General features: G+C 44.4%; 1 protein-coding gene across 1 annotated transcript in view; it reads left to right on the forward strand.

Annotated features, from left to right (window-relative positions):
• Positions 1–20,914, forward strand: part of LOC109897374 (netrin-1-like) — a 42,037-nt gene extending 21,123 nt beyond the window's left edge. The window contains exons 3-7 of the mRNA XM_031834580.1: positions 2,825–3,013; positions 7,502–7,651; positions 8,802–8,855; positions 12,065–12,139; positions 18,163–20,914. Coding sequence (XP_031690440.1) covers positions 2,825–3,013; positions 7,502–7,651; positions 8,802–8,855; positions 12,065–12,139; positions 18,163–18,482 — 788 coding nt within the window. The 3' untranslated portion in view covers positions 18,483–20,914. The remainder of the gene's footprint in view (positions 1–2,824; positions 3,014–7,501; positions 7,652–8,801; positions 8,856–12,064; positions 12,140–18,162) is intronic.
• The last annotated feature ends 5,434 nt before the right edge of the window (positions 20,915–26,348 follow it).

Consider the following 26,348-nt stretch of genomic DNA (forward strand, 5'->3'; position numbering starts at 1 on the left):
GTCTGCGGCCTAGGAACACAGGCAGCCGTGTACACAGAGTGTTTGGTTAACATCAGACACCTGGTGACAGGTAGGTTATGTGTGTCTGTGGCAGGGAGGCGCTGAGTCCCTGCAACAATCCAGAACCTGCTATCAATACAGGGCATGTATGGCCTTGAGATTCTCTCACAGAACACAGAATATTAATCCACCTACAGCAAACTGTGGGATGATTCATCATGTCAGCGTCTCACAATGCAGTATTACAACACTTGAAAATAAATAGATTGAAATGGTGTACCTCTAAGTATGTTCGACAGTGCTTCGAATAACAACAAAAAGGCCCTACGTGTAGGCTACACTGCCAGGTAGGTAGCCACTGTTACGATCTCTATTATTGATGTGAAACTACAGAAATCACATTTCCTCCCGTAATTGGACAAAATTTAAGCTCTTATTGAACACATATTGAAAACTAGGGATATTTTTGTTTGTTTCTTCACTTGTTGGTTTTGTTGTCAGGCTTCCCAGTTGTAAACACAACAGTGTGTGTGTGATAGATGCTGTGAGGGATATTTTGGGCCAGCTGGTCTAAATATAGCTTATCAGTACTTGAGGCCTTGGCACTGAGGGACAATTAGCGGAGTGATTGGAGAGCCGGCCAGGGAAGTGTGTATGAGATAGCACAGCGCTCATTAGGAGAGGCTGGGGAAAGCCAAGGAGATAACGCTTATTAATCACATGATGCAGACATTCTCTCACACACACATAGACACCACACACAGTGGGTCACACACAGACTGAAGCAGTATTGTATACACACAGACTGCACAAAGACGTGCTACTTGTCAAAGTAATAGGAGATTTGGCCTATATTGCATGCAGAATGCATGTGCCCAGATACTTACCTGGTATTTCTTATCTCTCAACTTTCATCTGGCTCACTGTGAAGATTAAAGTTACAGTACCAGCATACAGGTAACTGACAAAATAAAGGAAACACTTGAGTAAATGAGGGGTACAAAGTATATTGAAAGCAGGTGCTTCCACACAGGTGTGGTTCCTGAGTTTATTAAGCAATTAACGTCTCATGCATAACGTCTCATGCTCATGTTTAAAAAGCCCACTTACCCATTATTTTGGTTACCATGGCTAGAAGAAGAGATCTCAGTGACTTTAAAAGAGGGGTCCCAAAGAAGCATGGGGCTTTTAAAGGGTGTGTGTGTGTGTGTGTCTCTCAGTCACCAGATCTCAACCCAATTGAACACTTACCGGCGATTCTGGAGAGGCGTCTGAGATGCGTTTTCCACCACCGTCAACAGAAACCCAAAGGATGGAATTTCTGGTGGAAGAATAGTGTAGCATCCCTCCAATAGAGTTCAAGACACTTGTAGAATATCTATCTGTTCTGGTGGCTCAATGCCCTTGACACTTTATATTGGTGTTTCCTTTATTTGGGCATTTATCTGTAGGATGTTTTCCTCTGGTTAGAACACTAAGAGCATTCCATTCCATTTCCCATTCATAAAAAATCCCATTACATTTGTACTCACACGTCCACCCAAAGTGGAGATAACATCTGGGATAAGAAGGCGGTAAAGAGCAATGGGGAGAGAGAGAGAAGGGAGGGGGGATAGAGAAGGAGGGAGGGAGCACGCTTCAAAGCTCCGGGGATCTGGTGTTCTCTGAGTGTGCTGATCGGCCCTGGGATTTGAGGTGTGATAAGCCCATGACAGCTGCCAAACACCTCGGTTTGTGTGTGACTGTGCGTTTAAGCCCCAATTTAGAGGAAGCGGCTCTGAATCCCACCCACCTGGCAACCCTGGTCCCCAATGGCAGGTGTGAGTTGGTTGGTACGTGATTGGGAGCGCTGATGAACGTGTAGCATATGTGCCCTTATCGCTCAGATCTTGTGGCTATAACCTTAAGGCAGGGTGCACTGATGGAGAGATTATCCACAAATAACAAACCATGCGGGCTTCTCCTCCTCCAGCCCTATCACAGCAGTACGTGCCTGGATGAGACTAAAACAAAAAAAGCTCAAATGCAAGCCCAAAAAATGGAAGTTCTTTCACAGTGCTTTGGAAGAGAATATCACTAGAGCAGAGGTGGAAAGTCCACCCTGGCTCTAACACACAGAGAGAACTGATGAACTGAAGAATGAATCACCCGATTTAATTGGGAAGTTATCCCTCATAATGTTATGACAATAAAACAACTAAGAGAGTTAGTGAAGGCTGCGAGATCTGTGGGAAAGGAAATCTCTCTCCTAACATCACTATGGGTCAGAGGTCAAATCTATAAGCAGGTGGAGGGGAGAGGAGAGCGTGGAGTCGGACCACACCATTTTACTCATAGAAACTGGATCGCTCACAGCCTGGCCAATCCATCTGTTTTCATAACTCATTGTCTCCAAATGACATGTCTGACCAGAGGACTTTGACCCACTGATGTCATTAAAGTAACAGTAACTTTCTCAGGGTCTCCATACACTACAGTTCACTGGCTGTTATTTGGTTCCCCTCCACTAGCTTTTTGGAAATTGGAAAGTAAACGTGGTCAACACCCTACTGTGATATACTGTACATGTGAATGAAATTGCTAAATTCATCAGTTTTCAGTTCCAGCTTATGAAACACTAGCTAAACTGCAAGGTTGGATGGTGGGAGTTTTTTCGTGTTGAGTGTTGAGGTTCAGGAGGCCAAAGTCTTCATTAAGTGGAGGCCAAAGGTGGCCAAAGTCTTCATTACTCAACACCTGTGTAAAAAGCATGCGAACGCACTGACCTCTGTGTTATTCTCCCCCTCGCCTCTCTTTCTCTCCCCCTCTCTCCATCTTTCTGCAGCCTGCCACTGTAACCTGCACGCCCGGCGCTGTCGTTTCAACATGGAGCTGTACAAGCTGTCTGGGCGGAGGAGCGGCGGAGTCTGTCTCAACTGCCGTCACAACACGGCCGGACGCCACTGCCACTACTGCAAGGAGGGCTTCTTCCGGGACATGTCCAAGGCCATCTCCCACAGGAGGGCCTGCAAAGGTAGAGTACCTGGGCTGGGTGTCTGCTGGGTGGGCTACTCAAAATGGCTGCATGACACCCAAACCTCACACTAGTTGATATTCTGCTTCAGTTTTGGACTTTCTTGACGTACCTGTATGTTGTTTGAAAACAGGTTGAATTGTTCTGCCATCATATCTACAAATTCAACAAATTATCAGCACGAAACAAGTCTTCCAACAATCTTTTGATAACTTTATTGCTTTCCACAACTTCACTACTATTTATTATTATGTGAGACAGGTGAAAGATAGTTGTAAAGACAAAAGCTCCCACCTGTGCCAGTGTGAGTGTTGCTGACCTGTGTGACTCTGGTATTTGGAGTCTAGTGGGATTTCCATGACAACACAAGCAAAACAATGTGTGAGCTGATCCGCTGTATAGTTGAGTGGAAACAGATCTCGCTATCATCCCCCATCCCCCCCCACACACACACACTCACAGGTGTGAGCACCTAAGCCAGGTTTGAGTCCATGCTGTTCAGGATTAGTGTGTGAGGAGAGAAAAGCTTCACTCCCTCTGTCTCCCTGCACCGTTGGGAGAGAAGCCAGGCTGAGGCACTGAGCAAACAAGCCCCTGTCACTCACACACACTTACATGCACACACACACGTGTCCACACACACATGCACACACACACACGTGCACGCACACACAGACACACATGCAATCACACAAACACCAGCACAAGCTGAGGCAGGTTTGAGTGAGTGGATTAATAAAAAGCATATTTTGCGCATTTACCTCAAATGCTTTAACTTCTACCTCTGTTTCTTGTCCAAGTCTCAAGTTATCTCTCTCAAATAGAGGTTACAGGTTACAGTAATAACAGCATTTCTGTGGACAGAGCCTTTGAAACAATGTAGTTGAAGTACCTTTATCACTAAAGTAGGGGAGGATCCCAACACTCGGTCCCTAGTGACCACATTTTATTAGACTTTATTTGCTTAACTTGGAGAGCTATAATGAATCGCCCTACATTTCTGTGAATTGTAACTGGGGAGGTGGAGAACTCAGAGGATTTCTCTGGGAAAAAAGACGAGTGGCTAACGATAGAAGTGAGATGTGCCATGGAATTCAGGAGTGCAGGAGTTGATTCAAACAGTCTCTTTGAACAAGCCAACCATTTCACCTCAGCATCAGATCCACCAACATCCCACATTACCCTGAACTGGATGACTTCTAGTCTTTCCAAAGAGATATAATACAACAATATCCTACACTCTTAGAAAAAAAAGTTATTTGGCTGTCCCAATAGGTGAACCCTTTTTGGTTACAGGTAGAACCCTCTGTGGAAAGGGCTCTACCTGGAACCAAAAGGGTTCTACCTGGAACCAAAAAGCGTTCTTCAAAGGGTTCTCCTATGGGGACAGCCGAAAAATCGTTTCATGTTCTAGATACAGTAGCACCTTTTTTTCTAAGAGTGTAATATCCTCCTTGTATGAAAGACAGAATATTGTTTCAAGTTGTTTGTTTTCCAGTCCGATTACAACATCTCAGTGTGCTGTATTACACTGGGACCCAGCTTGCGCTTCAGTGACAAGTGAGTGACTCTGTGCAGACCCGCATATTGTGGTCTCCAACCACAGCCGTGGCTGCATTCCTATTGGCTCAGAGGGGTTCTCAGAGTACCTATTCTCCAGTGCCCTTCAGCCTGGTCCACCACTAATTAGTCACAGGAACTGCAACATATTACATTTCCTACTACAGACCACAAGGGACCTTCACTCTTAACTCATACTGACTATTCCAAGTCTCACGGAGTGAATGTATCAACACAGTCCACCATCATATATAAAAGTCAGCCACTTACTCAGACTGTTTTGGGGTCGCTTCACAGTGGTGGCTGTCAGAGTTCACACCGAATTGGAGTTCAGGGCAAATGTAGTTCATGTTGTGCTGTTGTTCTTAACACATTTCATGGATCTTTTGCACTTCTTGAAAGTGTCTAATGGTTGGGAGCATCATTGTTTCACTGCACGCTGCCAGTCCAAACATTTTTATATCTATATTTGGGATGCAGTCAGGGGCGGGCAGAGGAGGAAGCTATGGGCAGGTTAGTGTTACAGAATGTTCTCTCCTTCCCTAATGAGCTAACCACATACAGCAACCTGTCTTAGGCTTTCTAGAGGGCTGTATCAGTAACCTGAAGGCTTCCAGCTCTGTCCCAACATTTACTCTGTTCCATACTCTGGGATCAAACCCAAACAGCCTGATTGCTGTGCTCTCCTCAGGTGACAAACTCAGCGCTTTGTGACATCAGTTAGGGCCCATGGTATTTATTGTTCAACTCAGCCAACCATCTCGCTCTGCTGTTTTTGGACAGGAAACACAATGCTGTGCCAACACAGCCAGGAGGAAGTCTGCTTTCATTCTCCAACCTGAACCCCCAAAATGGAGGATCACCACTCTCTGAAAGGTGGAGGTTACAGAATAGACCCCTCCGCCATAAAGGCCGAAACACCAGCGTTGTGGAATGCCTAATGTTTTATTTCCCAGATGAACGACTTCATCCCTCATCAAGCGCAGTGTAAACACGGGTCTCGGAGCGCAGCGCGGCCCCCGGCGGCCCCCGGCGGCCCCCAGCTCTAACGGTTTGTTTTATTCCCAGTCCTCTCATCCACTCCGCCGTATAAGCCTTTCACCAGGCCCAGGGAGCCCACAGCAGTGGAGCAGCCACACGGTCCACTGAATTACACTCCCCCTCAACCACTCAGCAACTCTTTACCTCCACACCGCAGGGAGCTACACACACGCACAGGGAAATGAATGAACGTTTCCAGTGAGTTCCCAGTGTAGCACTCAGAACATTAAGAGCACAATGCAGTGGTGTGAGCTCAGAGGAAGAGGACTAGATGGTGGCGGACGGATTGAGTGGAGACGCAGTGGTGCATCTCTATTGTGATTTGTGGTTAGTGGCATCTCTAGCAGTAATATAAAGAAATACAAAAACAACAGTTATTTTAATGTGGCTTTCAAATACAATCCCTTAAAACCCCTTAAGAAATAGACACACATCTTTAGAATGCACATGGATGTTACCCACATGCCATCGGGAGGGACAAGAGTGACCTCATGTTTTTTGTTTTTTGTTGTTGGTCCCACCCTGCATTAAAAAGTCATTTGGAAATGCTTTAGAAGATAATGCCCATGAAATCAACAGAAAGCAAGAGCAAGCCTACAGTTTCAGTCCATATACCATACAGTTTAGAATCCTGTCTCTAAATTAATGGGCATATTTATTGTATTCCTGACGTAAGAACCACAATAACATTCTGGCTGGGAAAGATGGAGGACTTGATTAGAAACATGACTTTGCATTTATTTTTTGTTTTTTTTGGCAGGATTATTGTATGCTGATTTTATTATACCTCAATAAAATGTGTCAAACAAACTTGACAAAATGTACTTATACTGCAAATTGAGTAGAAAGAGGACAGAAAAGTTTTAGTTTTTTTATTTAACAAGTGACTTCTAATATTGATGAAACCCGTTGAATCCCAGCTAATAACACCCAACTCCAGCCTCTGTTGGTTGGACCACTTAAAGCTATTTTCAAATGACTCTTCAGCTACATAAAACTCATACAACTCTAATGGAGAGAGCTGGGCTTCCACTTCAAACACAGGCTTTATGGTAAACGTTTGGCAGAGCACATGCACAAAACTAAATTCTCACATTTAATGTGCGATCTTCCCGACTAACAACTTAAACAGACGGCTTTGATGTGTGTTCCACTCTCCCATTAATGGGGAACATTATTCAGGATATATTTGCGAGGAGCTCTTTGCCAAAAAGCTTTAGATTGTAAACTCAATCTGAGAGGAGCACAGGCTCTGCTCTGCCCGCCGTGGATCACAACCCTCCACAGAGAAAAAAGAAAGACTGGTCACACACGGCTTAAACACACACACGGCTCACACACACACACACACACACACACACACACACACACACACACACACACACACACACACACACACACACACACACACACACACACACACACACACACACACACACACACACACACACACACACACACACACACACACACACACACACACACACACACACTGGTGCAGTCTCAAAGTGCTAACAGACCAGGCAGAGGAACTGTGCAGTGAATTGTAAATGTGATATTATTTGATAATGTAATATACTGTAATATACTCATGCCTCATGCCTGATGGCAAGGCCTACAATCGTTAAGGAAAAAGGGAGTAATTGTAACTTGTTTGAGGTCCCAGTCCCCCATCTGTGGTGGCCTGTGAGTCACTTTGAGCTTGTTCAAAGCTTACTTTGAAGATCAGAGAGTCAACATTGGAGGAACGAGAGGCAGAGTGAATTGAGAAGGATGCCTTATGCCTAATTGGTTTTAAACCAATACTAGTGAAGACCTAACAGATTTCATCTACATTTTGTTGATGTCATCTCATCTCAGTTTTCTCCTGCTCTTTCCTCCTGACAGCGTGTGATTGTCATCCAGTTGGCGCAGCCGGCAAGACCTGCAACCAAACCACCGGCCAGTGTCCCTGCAAGGACGGCGTGACCGGCATCACCTGCAACCGCTGTGCCAAGGGCTACCAGCAGAGCCGCTCTCCTATCGCCCCATGCATAAGTATGACTTGCCTCAGTACTAAGAGAAATGTCCTCAGACAGACCACACAAGTCAGCCCAACCATAGCCCAGCTAGCAACAACACAGGCCCCATCAATAGGAGTAGTCGCTGACAAGTACTCTATCGCACCAAAACCCCATGCTTGTTATGCAGGAATTCATGGCCTGGTTATTTCCCCCTGTTCCTTTATTTCTTTGGATGGATATTTTACAGTTAGACCAGAGCTTAAGTAAACAGGGCATAATGTCTAAGCTAACATGGCCTTGTGAGTCGCAGCACCGTTAACAGCCCATCTCCCTATAAATCCACCCAGCCAGTCCAGGGTAATGATGACTGATATGTTTATTGGCAGTATCAGCAGCCCACAGATTCCAGCCTCTCGGCGATAAACGACACCTCATACACGAGATGGGCTAATGGGTGGCTAGCACCGCCAACACAGCTGGCATGACCAGATAAGATACCTCGGATGGCTGGGACACATAGACATTTACAATTGGCCACCATTTATACAGCCGTTTCAATTGGTGACATTTCCGATAGAGTTGTATTTGGAAATTCAACAAAGCCATTGTGGAAAAGGAATCAGTGTGCTTGGCCAGGATCCACAGCGATAAAATCAATCTGTGAACCCACTGGAATAGGATTTCCTTCATTTCGTTGGGAAAGTAACAAATGTAGTGTAAAAAAGATGGAGGAAATGGGGGTCTTGAAAATTGAGCTAAAAATATTTGGTTTCTCGTATATTTTTGAGCTAATATGTTTTAGGTTTAATAGCTTAATATTACATTTTTGTAATATCAAACTTCCTGACAAGTTCAATTTTAACAAGGCCAGGGGCCCTGGCTCTTTGTACCTTACAATACAGCATGTCACAAATACAAGAGAGTGAAACTCAAATGGGAAACTGGCTATTAATGTGTATTCCAAGTACAATCTCTGTGTCCTAATCATCAATCAATAACATGACAACCTATTAAGGCATACCTGAGAGTATATCACCAATGCTCAGAGGTTCATTTAAGCCCCAAGGAAGGCGAGCAGGAAATTGAACTAAGACGTTCTAACAACTTTGCTATTTTTTGAAGCTGTCAAACTGAGTAGTGATGTGAAATGTCATTATGTTTGTGCATTGCTTTCTCTGTTACAGAGATTCCAGTTGCATCTCCCACCTCCACCTATACCAGCTCTGAAGAGCCCTTAGGTGAGTTTGTGACACTGCTGAGCCATGTGGTATCCACAGGGTATGGCAATTATTAAAGCATAGCATAACAAATGTATTTTATTTTAGTACGAGCACAATTCATATCATTCCACAGTTTCTATTTTTTATGTTTTTCTATTTCTTCATATTATTTGGGTTCAAGGCCACCTTCATAATTGTAGTATTTTAAGGGTCACCTTCATAATTGTAGTATTTTAAGGGTCACCTTCCTAATTGTAGTATTTTAAGGACCACCTTCATAATTGTAGTATTTTAAGGGTCACCTTCCATAATTGCAGTATTTAAGTGGATGTCTCTGTGTCAGGAGATGTTAAATCCAGGTTTTTGGGCAGCTCTCTCCCCCCAGCCTCCCATTATGTATTCCCACTCAGCCTCCAGCCCATAATCTGATTGCATGCCTCATTTGCACCAGTTTGTTTTCCAATCATCTCTCGCTGCGCTGAGAGGGAAGAGAACCCTTCACTTGCTCCCTTATTTACAACCCTATTGTTGAAATGCACAGCTCTGAGTCTGCTTGCTATAGTGCAACACTGATTTGAAGTGACATACCACTGTAACATTTAGCTCATACTTTCAGTCACTGCTCAGTCCAAGCTTGTGGGGTAGATCCCCTGGCATGCGTATGAGGAGAAAAGGAGAGGCCTGGAGCAAAATATTGGTCTCTAAAACCTGTTGCCTAAGGCAACTTGTTTTTGGTCCAACTTCTACTTAAGTGGATATTAGCATGCCAGCAGATTCCCATAGACTGACAGTCATTGCTCTAATGCTAGTTAGCAATGGCTCGCAAAACTGACTCTAACTTCCTTCTTACTGGACACAGAGACGTCATTTGACTCTGGGGAAGTAGAAAAAGGGCCTCCTTGCCCAAATCCCGAAGTATTCCTTTAAATTGCCATGCATCTAAAACATTTAGGTTCTGTCACTTTTGATAATTAACATGGGACTAACAGTGTGGCTCCACATATTTCACTGAGCTTAATGGCCAACCTGCTACATATGTTGGCGACCAGCTGCAATGGGGTTTGGAGTCTTGTCAGGAACCCCACACAGACACCACCCTCCAAATTAAGAGTGGTGTGGTCCCCAGGGACCCTGGAGAATAGCGGTGGCCCCGCTAGAGAGGCCACACAAAGGGGACGTTTGTCCTCCCAGCGGGGTCCGGGGCCTTAATGAGAGCTGTGGGTTTGATGGCCAGTCCTGGGATTGTGCTGCTGGGCTAATGGGCAATGCCAGCTATCAAAGGGAGGTACGATGAAGGCCTCCAGGGAACAGGGGGAGACAAATGGGCCCCGCCCTAGCCACATTTAAATGGAAATCAGGCGTGGTCGATATGGACTCGTCAAATTATTTTACTTTGGGATTTCCCTTCACTTTTTCATTTCTACACCCCCCGAAAGCTGCCAGGCGTTTCACTAGAAATGTTTTCTCCACATACATGCACTTGCTCCCCATCCCCCTGCCTCCGCCCCAATCCGCCTTTTTGGGGGAGTACGTTTTTTTCTCGCTCCGCTGTTACCCGGGCAACCTCATTCACACAGAGTATTAAGGGAAAGAAAGGGGAGGACTGGACAGAGGGCTGGAAGAAATAATGAAGTTTGTCCATATTCAGGCAAGCTGAAAGGTCCCCTCTCTCCTAACTGCTCCCCCTTTCCCCCTGGCCGACCAGCCCCCCCATAAAAGAGCATGGGGCTTATTACACTGGGAGGGGGAGCAAAACCAGGAGATGTTCTGGTTCCAATTTGTGTCAGTCAGTGGAAAAGTGAGAACCAACCATTTCCATTTTCAGTTTGGCCTCTCGTCCCAGACCCATCTCCCCCATTACAAAAAGTGCCTGGCGCCCTGACAACACGACGGTCGGCGGACATCGATAAAGCCTCTTGGCACGCCTGCGAGCCCAGGTCAACACAGCCTGGTGTCAAAGGGATAGCACCAGACCCGAAAGCAATTCATCATAACTATGAGCTCTTTCTGGCCACTGGTTTGTAACAGGCTCCTCTCAGAGGCCACAGAGAGATCGGCCACAGAGAGATTGGCCCCGGCCAACGTGAGAGTATTCTCTTTCTTGCCTCAAGTGGGTTGGGTACTGTTTAGGCCCCTGCTAATTTTTGTTAGGCTACTAGCTAATTTCCCTCAGTGACCTCCTTTTGTGAGTGACCTTCCCAACCCTGAGTGCTGACACAATGAATGCCAGGACTCTGACAGACTAGAGATTCTGTGTGGAGAGGTTGGAGGAAGAGAGTGGGAGTGAGCTGACAATAGGATCTGTGTAAAGGCGCCCGCATGCTTCCCATCCTAAACTGCTCCAAACAGTTTGTGAGTATATAGTGTACAAAACCATAGGCTGACCAGCTGAATCCAGGTGAAAGCTATGATCCCTTATTGATGTCACCTGTTAAATCCACTTCCAATCAGTTTTTGTGCACTCAGTGTATTATGACATTTTGTGATGTTTTTGTTTGTTTTGGTCTTCGGCAAGGTTTTTATTCCGGCTATTCGTTCACACCACATTTTTTCTCGAGGCTATTGCAAGTTCGGTAGTCGAAGTCTACGCCCCTTCTTCGGTCTTTGGTCAACAATAGGGATTCATCAAATGATGGATGACTAATTTTCATGCACATTTTGTTCACTTGAGAAATACTAAACCAAACATCTTAGTTAGATGTAAAATTTTGTGACTCAGATCTTCTCTGCAAAAATGTCAAAATTAATGACAGATTTCTTGAGTTATCTTAGATTTATTCAAACTATTTTGAGGAAGTGGATACTGGCTATGGCAACCTCAAGATGGACAAACAGTACTACTGCCGCTTTTTCTCATTTTTCAAGCGAAGGTCTTACAAGGGAGTATGTGAGCACACTCGTTCGGTTCGCCTACTAGGCGCTAGCCGAACCGAAGCATGCGGAAACCTTAAGCCTACCCCAGCTCCGCAAGGACACCATAACTGCATAACATGAGACAGTATACCATAAGTACACTACAATGGCCTGGCAATAGATGTAGGCTTTCAATCCCTTACAGTGTGGGTAGAGTGTAGACCCTTGGATGTACCTAAAAGGCTTTTATTAGATAACATAATTGAGGTCAGTCCATAAACCATGGGAGAGAGAGAATAATTCAAATCTAGATCTTTGTGAAATGTTGGCTGTGCTGTAACCTAATCCACCCATTTTGTCACTCGCTTCCACAGACTGTGATTCTCACTGCAAGGCATCCAAGGGCAAGCTGAAGATCAACATGAAGAAGTACTGCAAGAAAGACTATGGTGAGTCCACTGTGCAGGAATTATATGCCCAGTCGTCGGCCAGCGGTCGGGGGTCAGATGTATTTATTAATCACAGGCATGTCCACTCCCAAGCCCCTCTCTGTGGCTTATTCACGCTCCCAGGATTAGAGTCATTGCATCAAAGGGAAATGGTCTCGGAACTGAGCCCAGGGGACCCCGCTGATGGACAGGCCAGCCAGTATTAGACTGAGGAGTGCTGCTTTCTGGGAAATAAGACATGAAATCTATATATTTCTTGAAGGTTGTGTTACAAAAGCAGACAGCTTTCGACTGTGACGGTGTAAAGCACATTAACCGATGTATCCAGATGTGTCTTCATCTACCATTCCAGTAGTTAATTGCTATATTGTATTTACTTCGCCTCCATGGCCTATTTATTGCTTTACCTACCTTATCTTACCTCATTTGCTCACATTGTATATAGACTTTTTGTTTTCCTTGTTTTTCTACTGTATTATTGACTGTATATTTGTTTATTCCATGTGTAACTCTGTGTTGTTGTATGTGTCGAACTGCTATGCTTCATCTTGGCCAGGTCGCAGTTGCAAATGAGAACTTGTTCTCAACTAGCCTACCTGGTTAAATAAAGGTGAAATAAAAATAAAATAAGTAAATCCAGTTTACTTACACTTTGATTAGTTAGCATGGAAAACATATACATATTACTATCTATCATCTGTAAGCTAGCCACACAAAACCTGTGTCTCCCATATCCTAACATCCCTGCACTGACATACACTCATTACTATGTGAGATTCACTGGAGGTGGGGGGAGCTGGACAGAGAGAAGAGTGTTTGCTGGGGGCATCGTCACCGCAGGGCCTCTTCTTTTATCACCAAAGATAGAGATCAGTGGCATCAGTGTCTGGGCAGAGAAACAAAGGGAATATTCAACTCTTACCTCTACATCTTGAGCTCATATCAGTTCCTCCACTCCAGCTGAAACTGTCTTCAGAGATAGGTTGTGGGACGAGCCAGCCCCCCTGTTGGTTTGGAGAGCTGCAAAGCTCCGCTCTGCCAGGGTTTAGCTGGAACGATTTGGATTTGTTGTCCCACCTTGACGGATGTGTGTGTGTGTGAGAGTGTGTCTTAGGGGAGTTGTACCTCATAAAGAGAGGGCTCTGAGCTTCAGAGGGACGCAGAGCAAGCTCCCACTGCGTCCTCTCACAGTCCCTCTCAATTACAGCTAACGGACTATTTCCTCTCCCCTTCCACCTCCCTCTAAGCCCTGTGGATCTGCTCACCCTGGCCCGTGTCCATGGTCTCGGGCAATCCCTGCTCTCAGCCGCCAGCCTCAGTGGGGTCCAGTTTTATTGCTCCATGGTGAAAGGCTGGTGCACCCTGGGAGCATGAGGCTTTGGCTCGGAGTTGGCCCTTAGGAATTGTCAGCAAGCCCCATATGAATAAAATTAGCCAAATCACACAACAAATATACTCTGTTATCAATGACTCCACAGGAGTTCATCTGCATCTTAAATACTTCTGATCAAATGTGCCATTCACTGTAGATATCACAGCGTTACAGTAAGTGCCATGCACTGTAGATATCACAGCGTTACAGTAAGTGCCATGCACTGTAGATATCACAGTGTTACAGTAAGTGCCGTGCACTGTAGATATCACAGCGTTACAGTAAGTGCCGTGCACTGTAGATATCACAGTGTTACAGTAAGTGCCATGCACTGTAGATATCACAGCGTTACAGTAAGTGCCATGCACTGTAGATATCACAGCGTTACAGTAAGTGCCGTGCACTGTAGATATCACAGCGTTACAGTAAGTGAGTAATATGAAAACATTCATGTTCAAGCCAAATACAGGTTTTTACATAGCTTTCTATTTTAGTATGGTTTTACAAATGAAATAACTTCTGTACCTTGAAGCTAAAAGGACATTTGAGTTTGATGATGGATGATGTTGGACTTGTATCATTATATTCTGAATCAGCACCACTAGATCTAAAAACAGACCAAAAAAAATGAGAAGGGTGGGGGGTATTAAGAGAGACAGTAGAGAGACAGTAGTATTATTAGGGACAGTCCATGGATCCTATCATTGGCCTCCTATATAGTGTTTCATTGTGCTGTCCCACTGTGTAGCCTCCATATCTCCATATGGAGAGTGATTCCCTCGCCTCGGAGGGTTTTCCATTCCATTAATCACAGTAGTATTATGGTGCAGATCTCCTATCAGCAGATTCATGTCTGCTAACCACTGTACAAATCTCCCCAACCGCAGCAGCAGCAGCACAAACCCTGAGGCACGTCCAGCACTCTGCCAGCATTTAAGAACAGATCGTACTCCGTATAGCCAAATACCCACATAAGTTTCCTTTATTAAAGACAATGCAAGATCTCTTAGACTCCTGGCATGAGACCTAACTGTACAGTAGGCCTATATCATATTGAATATTTTGGTCACCAATTCCTCTGTAGTTATACCCATTAAATTGGTGTTCAAATTGTTAAGCCTTTGCTTGATAGAATAGATTTGTTCATACAAGACCGTATGTGCTATAATCAGGGTTTGGGGATAGTTCACCCATATTACAAAATTACATATTGGTTTCCTTACCCTGTAAGCAGTCTATTGACAAGGAATGAAGACAGTCCATGCTTTGATGTAGTTTCCCTGGCACTGTTTTCTACTTTCACTGTTCACATGACAATGTTTTAGCAATTTGTGACACAAATCCCATTCAAGTCAACTAAAACAAAGCATGGATTGCTGTGATACCTTGTTAATAGACTGCTTGCAGGGTAAGGAAACCACTGTGTCATTTTTTTATTTTGGCGAACTATCCCTTTAATACTTAGTTCAGTGTTCTCTCTAATGAAACACATCCAGCTGCATTGGCCACACTGCTCCCCTTCATAGCTGTCACATGTCCAAAAGCCTCATCATCAATCATAGTTCATCAATCAAACAGAGCGACACATCCAAGACTTTTAACAAAGTTTCAATACATAAATGGCCAAATGTTCTTCTTTTCTCAATCAATATTGTGCAACACAGAGAGAGACAATAATGTGAGCTCCTTGTTTCAGTTCACCAGAAAACTGAACAGCCATCAGAATCCATATTTTCATTCATTTAATCTTGCTTGTCATCCATGAAAAGAACGGACAAATCTATAAATCACAAGACTGATTCATGAAAAGCAGAAGCTTTGTTTTTCAAGAGTTCATCAAAACAGCTGAGTGCAGATGATTCTCCTTTGGCTGAGCTGGGGCTTTATGAAGAGACCAATCCTCAGGGGGCTTTTCCTCTGCCTCAATCTAATTCATTTCTCAGGGCTGTCCCTGGGCCTTTGTGGAGTTCACAGTGTCTCTGTTCTTTGGGGCCATGACCCCCCTGTGTGAGTGGTGCTGCGGGCCTCCCGGGGTCGCGGGAAGAGGCCCCCTGTTTAAACACAGTGGTGCACTCTGCCGGCTCGGAGCATTCCACAGGGCCCAAACAGGTGGTAAATTAGGCCGACGCTGACGGATTGCCACCCGGAGAGAAAGAAATAGGTTGTGTTTATTCATTTTTGTTTTCCATCGTGGCCGTAGCTACGGCGATGGCAGCCACAAAGGGTTATATTCTGGGCTGACACCCCTCCAGCGGGGAGGACAATGAATCAAAGAGCTTTTGCAGACGTTCAGGGCCAGCGGTGAAAGGAAGGGTCACACAGCCCCGCCACCCGGCGGTCCCTGTGAGCTCACCCTGGGGGCAGCAGGGCCCAGATCAGTCACTCAGCTGATAACCAGATGGGACAGGGGCCTCAGTATTGAAATTAAACACGCTCTAATTTGATTAGAGCCCCCTTGTCGGCGGTGTGCGGGTCAAGCCCCAGCACACTGCTCAGAGAGGGGACCCAGCAGGAGCCTTGGCTGCCATTGTGTTTATTATACCCCTCTCTTTCTCTCTTATCTCTTCCTCTCTCTCCCTCTTCCTCCCCCCCCCCCCCCCCCCCCCCCCCCCCCTCTGTGCTACCCTGCTAAGATGGTCCAAGTAGTACTGATGTACCATATTGTCTGCTAACAGAAAAACAGAAGTTTAGTTTCCTAGATCTCCATTCATGAGCTCAACTCAACACAAGCCCCATGGGCGCTTTGGACTTCATTGGGTGAGGAGCAGGACTGAAGCATTGTGCAGAGGTTTGAGGACTCAGCTGCTTGGTCTTTCCAGCTAACATCCATGATTAGTACTGCATACTTTGGTCCCCTCATGGACTGGAATCTTAGTCCAGTATAACAGTATTTTACTATCTGCTTAGAGAACTACCAATTTCCTGAGCGGCCCATAGAGTGACAGAGGGTTCTGCATTGGTGTCAGACAGCAGAGAGCTGAGTCTGGTCCATTCACCCGGGGAGCTCGTTAGCCAGTCGGTCAGTAAGAGCGACCCAGAGAGAAGAGGGCTATCTCTGCTGGATTCTCACGCTGCTCTTGGATGGGGCTCTGGGAGCAGAACCCGGATAGCTCATGAGGTCGGAACACATCCCGATTCTTCTGGAAGCCTCTCTGTGGCTGGGAAGATAAATAGTGGCCCACTCCACCACCCCACACACCCTTTATGTGTTTGGATGAAGGAGTAGGCTCCAGCCCAGAGACACATTGTTAATGAATGGCAGGACTGTGAGAGCGTGCTCTACTCAGCCCAACAGGCCTCCTTTCTTCTGAAATTGTGTACAATTTGCTCACACTAGCAGGGCCTCCCTTCCTGTTCTCTTAGAACGTTCCAGGCTGTTATGGGGGACAATCGATGCGGCTCGCAATAGAGAGCGTTGGCATTCAGAGAGAGAGACAAGGAGAAAAAAATACTTCCTGTGCTATTTTCAGCCACCTATATTTTTTTTACATTAGTCCACACACAAGTGCGTGTGTGTGCACTTGTGTGTCTGCGGGTGCATGTATGCATTTGTGTGTGTGTATTTATTAGTGTGTCAGAAACATTTCACACCATCCACACACTGTTTCCCAAATTGGGTCAATTCGAACAATTGTGAGTGGAAACTATTCAGGTTGGTTCATTTTCCCCCTACTTTAGTCCAATCGTAAATAGCATATTCCCAACTAAACCACTTCACCTCAAGCACAGATTATCTCCTACCCCAGTGGGTTCAGTTGTTTCCCCCTTGTTGCAATGACTGAGGCGTTTTTGCAATCAGAGTGATGAAGTAATGGTAGATTTATGTGACAGAGAAATCCATGCAGGGGAGCTGCTTTAAGGGGGGGCTGTATTTCTGTCTGCTCTAAGGGTCAAATTCTTGGGAGAAAGGATCAATGGCTACCACGTCCAGGTTGCTCTAGCCCAGGGTTCTTAAGATGTGCAGCGTCCTGCTTAACAGCTGAAAGGCCATTCTATCAAAAGCACAGGAATGGCTTTGCTTCAGAGCTTTTACCTCAAGCAGATGTGGTATTTTTTTAGTAAAGGTTGAATGCTGCACTTTCTCTGTTGGACTTTCTGAGTTGAACCCAGTATACCAGCCACTTCTTTTTCTCCAGGCTTGTCAGTTGAGGAAAGGAAAGCGTTTCTAAGGATACGTCCACAGCAGTCAAACATTACAGCCAGTCTCAGGGAGGTGCTCATTCAAATGTACTCTAGCGGGCACCCATTGTCTTTATCCTGGGGAGCACTATGGCAACTGTTGCTGTAATACGGAGCATGCTAGCCAACACAACAAGGAGAGGTCAGGGGTCATGGCTGAGGGGAGGGACCAGGGGAACAATCCACACACTGGGTCAGCAATTCCTGAATCATACTCAAACATTGGAGCAGTTATTGGAGCTATAGTAAAACAGGACATTTACAGCTGAGGGCTCACCCCCAGGCCAGTCTGGACCCCAGGAACAAAAACCCACAGGCTGATTCCCTGCTTAGTTACCCTGTGTGTTATTAAGTGGATCTATGTTTTACTGTACATTCACTTTTAACTGGATCTCTTATACTCAAGAGTTGCTTGCTTTATTGTGACATTTTCTTATTCCCCCTTCACTCCTTCTTCTCATTGGTCATCCAGCTGTCCAAGTGCACGTCCTCAAAGGAGACAAGGCAGGGGAGTGGTGGAAGTTTACCGTGAACATCATCTCCGTCTACAAGCAAGGTGAACAACGCATCCGGCGCGGCGACCAGCTCCTGTGGGTGCGTGCCAAGGACGTGGCCTGCAAGTGCCCCAAGATCAAGCTTGGCAGGAAGTACCTGCTGCTGGGCACGGATGACGACTCCCCCGGGCAGACTGGCGTGGTGGCGGACAAGGGCAGCCTGCTCATCCCCTGGAAGGACCTGTGGGGCCGGAGACTGAGGAAGTTCCAACAGCGCGACAAGAGGGGCAAGTGTTAAGAGGAGCCAGAGAGGAGAGAAAGAGAGGGGGCTCACCTCGAGTCTGAGGAACACAGGAGGAGGAGAAAGAAAGAGGAAACACCAGAGGGAGAGAGGAAAGAGGGAGAGGTGAAGTGAACAGAGAGAGAGAGAGAGAGAGAGAGAGGGGAAGTGAACAGAGAGAGAGAGAGAGAGAGAGAGAGAGGAAGTGACTGAGTGCTGCTGCTTTGAGTGGAAGAAAAAAGAGAATATTCGTTTTAGAAACGTTTGTGTGAAGGAGCTCTTTTTACAGTTGCTGTTCTGTTTGTCCTTCAAGGTTTGTTTCATTGTGGAATTGCAGAGTTTGCACCTAATATTTCAGATAAGTTACTTATTTTTTGTTTTATTCATGATACCGTTATTTTTATATTTCCAGTTCATTTCTACAGAACATCAGAAAAAAATCTACTGTATCACATTTCTGTGTTAAAAAAAAATATATATATACATATATATTGTTTAAAGTTTTTTCTAGCAAGCTGAGGTGGCACGGCATGGCTTAAGGGGAATCTCTCTCATGTTTAATGAGTGGCTCCTGCTTGCCAGGCCTTGTCAAGATAAACTGTGTAAACTGCTAAGAGTGTTAACACGTTAAATTGATCATTTAAACTAGGTTTTACTGTGGTTTCGGAATATACTTGTAAAAATGGGAGAGAAAAAACAGAAACAAAAACAAGCCAGCTATTGCCAGTTACCTTTCTTCTTTAAGAGCTCCTCGTGTGGTTGTTACCTCATTATTACTGCTAACTATGTAATCAAAATGAAATTACCATGAAGAAGTTGCTCCTCAGATACTAGCATAGGGAAAGAGTCTGTTAAATGATACATTTCCTTGCCATCCTGACAGTGTGGTTGTGACCTCAGCAAAATAAAAGTATCAGTAGGCATGATATAATTATACAATATTTTTGTATTTAGACAGCACTCTGTTCTCAACTAGAAGAACTAAAATAGATGAGTTGACCGTGCACTTAATGTTTAGTCATTTAGTATTCAACAGTATTCAGAACATATAAGATATGTTCAGTGTTTAATGGCACCTTGCAGGATACAAACTAACATACTGTATGGTTTTAGAAACATCATCAAAGAACTAATGTATGTCCATTCATGATTGTTCAACCTGAGATCACACATTTCACTGATTATGTGCTGCCTTTGGCCTTTGGTCCTGGAACCTAATGTCCACTGACTCTGTGTCATTGATTGATGCATTTGGTTTGCTATCCTGTTCACGTTTGTTAAAATACAAAGTACTGCTTGAACATCCCACTGAGCATTGACCTGTTTCTGCTGGTAAAGGACTGATCATGGGGAGGGGGGGGGGGGGGGGGGCATTCTGATGTCTTCAACAGTGAATCACCTCATGTAGTTTGATAAGACCTATCAAAATGAACCTACGTTTTGTTAAAATAGATGCATGCTGACTACTTAGCTGACTAAGCTAACCAAATTGTGGATGGCAGTATGTACAGTATGTATATGCTGTATAAAGATACAAGCATTATGTTGTAAAATAAAACCTGTGGGGTGATGAAATATCACAGGAGTCAAGCTGTGTGATCAACACACTGTGTCAGCATCTGATTCTCACTTCAAACCTTGCAGACATTCCATTTTCAAGACGTTACTTGGTACTCAACAAAAGGGGTGACCGGCTGTTTAAATGTTATATAGCTGTATAGTTTGTTACTATTTTTTGTTACACATTTACTAGACGTATGTCCATGTGTTATTAACCAGAGTTTTAAATACCATAGGCTTAATAAATGGGTAGACAAATGAATGAGAAAGAGGCAGATTTCTCTTGTTTACAAGTTATGCATACCCAGGAGTGTATTTCAGCAGAGAGAGGCTTATCTACAACCTGTAATAAACAGTCCCAAAAATATTTGGGAAATGCATAACACACATAAATGCAAGCAGATGCACACCTGCTCACACACATACACACACACTTTAAAAAAAACATATTTCTATTGACATTTTTATTGCAATCCATTTCAAATGTTCTTGTGCCAGTGCATCCATCTCTGGATCTACACATATCAAAGCTGTCAGTGTGTAAAGTTAGACCAGTTTTCCACACATTTGGAGAATGGTACTTAGTCATGACCAGATATCTGCTACAAAAATATATCTGAATGTTGCTTGTGTTCATACTTGGGCTTGTAAATGTTGTTTAGCTTTGTCCATTGCAAAAGTCTGTGTAATGTCCTGTAATGCGTACTAATATATTATGTTTATCACAAATGAATATATTTAATGACACATGAAACAATGTGACTTTTGTTTTTGCCTGTTTTTATTTTTGGTTACTCTTTGCTTTGGATAATAGACGGCTGTAATGAAAAAGTAAAAGACTGTAGCTATTGAACAGCCTAGTAAATCTGAAATAAAGCTCTGTAAAAGTACGTGTGGACTTTCAACTGTTTCTCATCATCTCATCTGTGTCTCATTGGTAGTTCTGTACTTCAGTGAGTCATTTGGGATTGACATGGGCTAAATGGTGTGGGCTAAATGGTGTGGCCCAATAAGACCACAGTCTGTCATTACCCTATGAGACTGCATCAGCCTTTGTCTGTTTTCCTCCTGCAATAAAGTGAATTACAGTTGGGAATATTAAATTAAACATTAAGAGTGGTGCAGCGGACTAAGGCACTATAGACACCCTGGTTCAAATCCAGGCTGTATCACAACCGGCCGTGATCAGGAGTCCCATAGGGCGGCACACAATTGGCCCAGCGTCGTCCGGGTTTGGCCGGTGGAGGCCGTCATTGTAAACAAGAATGTGTTCTTAACTGACTTACCTAGTTAAATAAAGGTTGAAAAAATATATATAATAATAATCTAAACAGCACCAAGTTCCTAGTTAAAGAGGTCATTTCAGTACAGTCAGCACAGAGGGTGACTACAGAAAACAGCAATACTAAGAGTTGTTCACTGAGTAAATGTATTCAACATTTATTAGACATTACCGCCAAAGAGCTCCAGTCATTTACAACAACACAAAGTAGTTAACTCAGCAATTCCTTCTCATCATTGGTTTTAGATCCCTGAACTCTAAAACCTTCACAGACAATAAGTACTCGATATTATGCTAATTATATCACTAAGCTTTTAGTTAATGCGCAGCACAGATGGAACTGTGGGGTGGAGGCATTGTAGTCATTGGATGACATCCTGAACTTCATTCTCAACAACATGTTCATGGCCAAAAGTAGCCCTGCTTTAATCATCATACAAATGACCCATCCCCAACTCAAGTCCTTAGTTCGTTTTTTGTCCGTTATGGGAGTTTGTACCAACACTACAGTAGGATTGATTGGTCATAGGCTAGGCCTACTCAAGGGAAACACAATCCAAAATACTCCCAAGGATCCAACCAACCGCCCCTTTATAAAAGGCTGTGCTCTTCATTAGTGAAAGGGACCACAACCAATAACATGACTGGCCGACATGGCCGTAAAAAGATCCCAACTAACAAGCCTTAAAGGTGGAGGAGAGAAAGACAGAGGATGAGGTCACTATGGATGAGTTTAAACTCATAATGCTCATTCAGACACTCAAAAGATGTGATGTGTCTGGAGTTGCACAAGCCTCTTGCTACTTTCTCTATGTGCTACTATTGGTTTCTATTGGTTTTGCTGGCTGCCAGGATGACTGTTCCTGCTATCCAAACTCCAGGCCTCCTCCAAAAAAACACAGTTCTGTCCTGAACACCCAAAACAACTCTTTCACTTCAGACTAAAAAGTTCGATTTTATGATGTGCTCTCCCTCTATTCATTGTGTAATAGGGAGGGATGGGAAATGAGGTGAAAGGGGATCTGGGTGTGTGTGAGCCTCACTCTAAGTGTGAGAACAGGAGGATCTGGAGCAACACATGGCTCTACTCCAGGATGCAGAGAGAGAGGGCTGTGGAGTGACATTGGGAGGAGGAATGATTTCAGCTCGCATGCAGGCAGTCTCCAGTAGACTGCAGCAGGGTGGGATTCCCGCCTTTAGCCCTGTACATTCCATAAACATCCAGCCCAGGGCCAGGCACACTCCTGCCATTGTTTCCCTGTTAACAGGCTGCAGACTCCTCTGAAAACAAAGGCTACCGCCAGCACGTCTGACAGGGACCAAACTAACAGCATGACAGGACAGGCCTGGACAGTGTCCCTATGCCCCCCACTGGTCTACAGCCACTGACGGGAAATGGGGGGGCCTCCCATCACATGACCATGCATGTTTTCAGTTCCCAGTCAGTTGTTTTAGTGCCAGAGGACCGTGTTCTTAAGACCATATTTTTTGTCACAATCAGATATTCAAATGCTTCAAACTCTGAAATCTCTATTTCACTCCTTGCTCCATGGCTTCACTCTGAAACATTTGAGGGGCATAGAATAACCATCTGCTTCCCCTTTCTCTGTTATTGTGGAGACAGTGATGTTCGAAGGTAAAATTAAAACAAAGTTCTAAATGAAGCAAAGGACCCCTCCACCTGCTATTAGTAAATTAGAAGGTAGTGGAAATAAGTTCTGAGCACATTGCTGTTGAACTTTTCACATCATATCCAGGAATAGATTCCAACCCCCATTCCTGGTTCACACCTCTTGTGAAGCACCACTTCACTGTTATGATTAACTACCACACAACTCACATACACACTCCAGCCTCCCACCTACACCACCCAACACCATTGCACACCATTCGGAGGCTGTTTGAGATGCAAACCATCGACGGGAATGCTATGGGGTTGGGTGGATGGTGAAGGGCTGAGAGGAGGTCTGAGGCTTGGAGAGTGGAGAGTGGATTAGCCTGGAGAGAAGAGGTGCCGTGAGAAACTCTCAGACCCAATACAACCAGGGCCCTCAGCAGGCAGTAGGGCCTCTAGCGCCACCATGGTTAATCTGACACTAGTAAAGCTCTTCCTTTCTCCCCCTCTGCTCCACTCCTCTCTTGAGGGGAAGTGACTCTGTGAGGGGAAGTGACTCTGTGAAACAGAGACTTCATTAAACTTTTTATAAGAGTGTCTCCACATTTTATTCGAGAGAAAGGGTGTGTTTAAATCAGGTAGAACCAGAGCCATGGGATCCCTTTCTCTCTGAAAAGTAGATGCAATCAGTGCCCTTGTTTCTGGAACACCCCCCCCCCCCCCCATCTTCTTAACACCCCGTAAAACCCTTCCAAACAGCCAACCAAATACAGAATATAACCCAATGTTTCCTCAGCAAACTTATTTTTCAAGCGTTATTTGCTTTAGAACATCTGAGGATAGGATCATGTCAGTCAGTATGAAGACTGCTATAGGGACACAATCGCTTTATGATGGTGATGAACACTAATGTCAAATCCAAATGTATTTGTTACATGCCTAGCAAACAACAGGTGTAGACCAACCATAAAATGCTTACGGGCCCTTTCCAACAATGCAGAGAGAAACAACAGGTGTAGACCAACCATAAAATGCTTACGGGCCCTTTCCAACAATGCAGAGAGAAACAACAGGTGTAGACCAACCATAAAATGCTTACGGGCCCTTTCCAAAAATGCAGAGAGAAACAACAGGTGTAGACCAACCATAAAATGCTTACGGGCCCTTTCCAACAATGCAGAGAGAAAAACTGAAAAATAATAATAATAAATAATAACACAAGAAATAAATACACAATGAATAATGATTACTTGGTTATATACACAGGGTACCATGTGCAGGGGCACAAGGAAATTGAGGTAGATAGCTAGGTACATATAGGTAGGGGTAAAGTGACCAGGCAGTATCAGCAGTGTATTTTTTATTTTACCTTTATTTAACTAGGCAAGTAGACTGCAGTCAGTTAAGAACAAATTCTTATTTTCATCAACGGCCTAGAAACAGTGGGTTAACTGCCTGTTCAGGGGCAGAACAACAGATTTGTACCTTGTCAGCTCGGGGATATGAACTTGCAACCTTTTGGTTACTAGTCCAATGCTCTAACAACTAGGCTACCCTGCCGCCCCGATGTGATGAGTCAAAGTTAGTGCTAAAGGGTGGGTTAATGTAGATAGTCTGGGTAGCTGTTTGGTTAACTAATTAGCAGGCTTATTATTTGGGGATAGAAGCTGTTTAGGGTCCTGTTGTTTCCAGACTTGGTGCATTGGTACCGCTTGCCGTGCAGTAGCAGAAGCGGTACCGGAGAGAACAGTCTATGGATGTAGTGTTTGACCATTTTTAGGGCCTTCCTCTGATAACGCCTGGTATAGAGTAGTATAGAGTAGGGTACAGGGCCGTACATACCACCCTTTGTAGCACCTTGCGGGCGGATGCCAATCAGTTGCCATACCAAACGGTGATGTAGTCAGTCAAGATGCTCTCAATGTTGTAGCTGTAGAACTTTTTGAGGATCTGAGGGCCCATGAAAAATATTTTCAACCTCCTGAGGGGGAAGAAGCGTTGTCATGCCTTCTTCACAACTGTGTTGGGGTGTGTGGACCAATTTTCGCTCAAAGAAATGTCGGCATCTGAGCAAATTCCAGGTCTGCTGAGCGTAAACTTCTGTGCAACTTCTAGAGCACATTTATTGTGAACACTGAGGATGTACCCGCTTAGTTACAGTTATAACAGTGGCCAAGTAGGCTACTGTGGCTATTTGATCCTAATGTAGGCCTATCAGAGTTGCCTACCATCAAAAACAATGGAGAAAATGCATCCCATAATATTTTAACATGGAAATTGCTTTTCTGTCATTCAGCCTACTGTAGCAGCCAATGTGTGGTGTTCAATGTAGGCCTACATTCCGTGAGACTTTTGGAAAAAATATGCAGGGCTTGACATTAATCTGTTAATCCACTTGTCCTTCGGACAAGGAGGTGACTGGAAATGTGTTGTTTGATGCAAGAAACCACTTTACAAAATAAAGTTAATTATTATTCCCATAACATTATTACAGAGAATCAGACAAATTATGCTACCCTCTGCCTATTGGCTACTTAGCTTATTTAAGCCTGTCTCAAAATACAACATTGCCTCTTTAAGACAGAAAACACGCTGTTTACCTGACTCACTTTTCAAATATGGCTAGAAATGTACACGTTTGTGCTCTTTTTGGAAGCAACCACTCCCCATTGCTGACTATAAATGAGCTATAACTGGGCTCATAACTCACTTACTAGCAAATAACATGAACAAATGAGCACAAATGGCTACATGCAGCTCTCACCTTGATCTCAAAACAAGCACATCTACTTGCGACCACTCATTCTGTAAAAACAGTCCAGTTCAAAATGAATGGCACAGATCCATATATGGCAATGGTCACAACGGTCTGTAGAATTGTGCCTGTCAATGTAATAGAATCCTAGTCTGGTGTGTTCTGCCTAGAAGAAAATCTCTTGCATAGTTTTTTTTGCATGCTAAGTCTTGCATAGTTCGTTTTGTTTCGGTATGTATTGGTATGCATTGAAAGTGGCTAATATTGTCAATTCCCACAGTAGTTGAAAGTTTGATAGTGTTAACTAAAGGGGAAAACTAGAAAGTTGAGAGAAGAATCTCGTGATTCTCTGCATGGGCTGATTTTTATTCCCAGGGGAGCTGCACGCCCATGCACAGCTTAGAGGGAACATTGGTGTGGACCATGCTCATTCTTTAGTGAAGTGGACACAGAGGAACTCAAAGCTCTTAACCTGCTCCACTACAAACTGGTCGATGTGGATGGGGGCATGCTCCGCCATCCATTTTCTGTAGTCCATGATCAGCTCCTTTGTCTTGCTGACTTTGAGGGAAAGGTTGTTGTCCTGGAGCCACACTGCCAAGTCACTGACATCCTGAGATGATGGCGTTGATGTGAGTCATGAACAGCCTTTCAAAGAATTTCATGGCTACA

This window comes from Oncorhynchus kisutch, linkage group LG10, assembly GCF_002021735.2.
Source record: "Oncorhynchus kisutch isolate 150728-3 linkage group LG10, Okis_V2, whole genome shotgun sequence".
Taxonomy (NCBI): domain Eukaryota; kingdom Metazoa; phylum Chordata; class Actinopteri; order Salmoniformes; family Salmonidae; genus Oncorhynchus; species Oncorhynchus kisutch.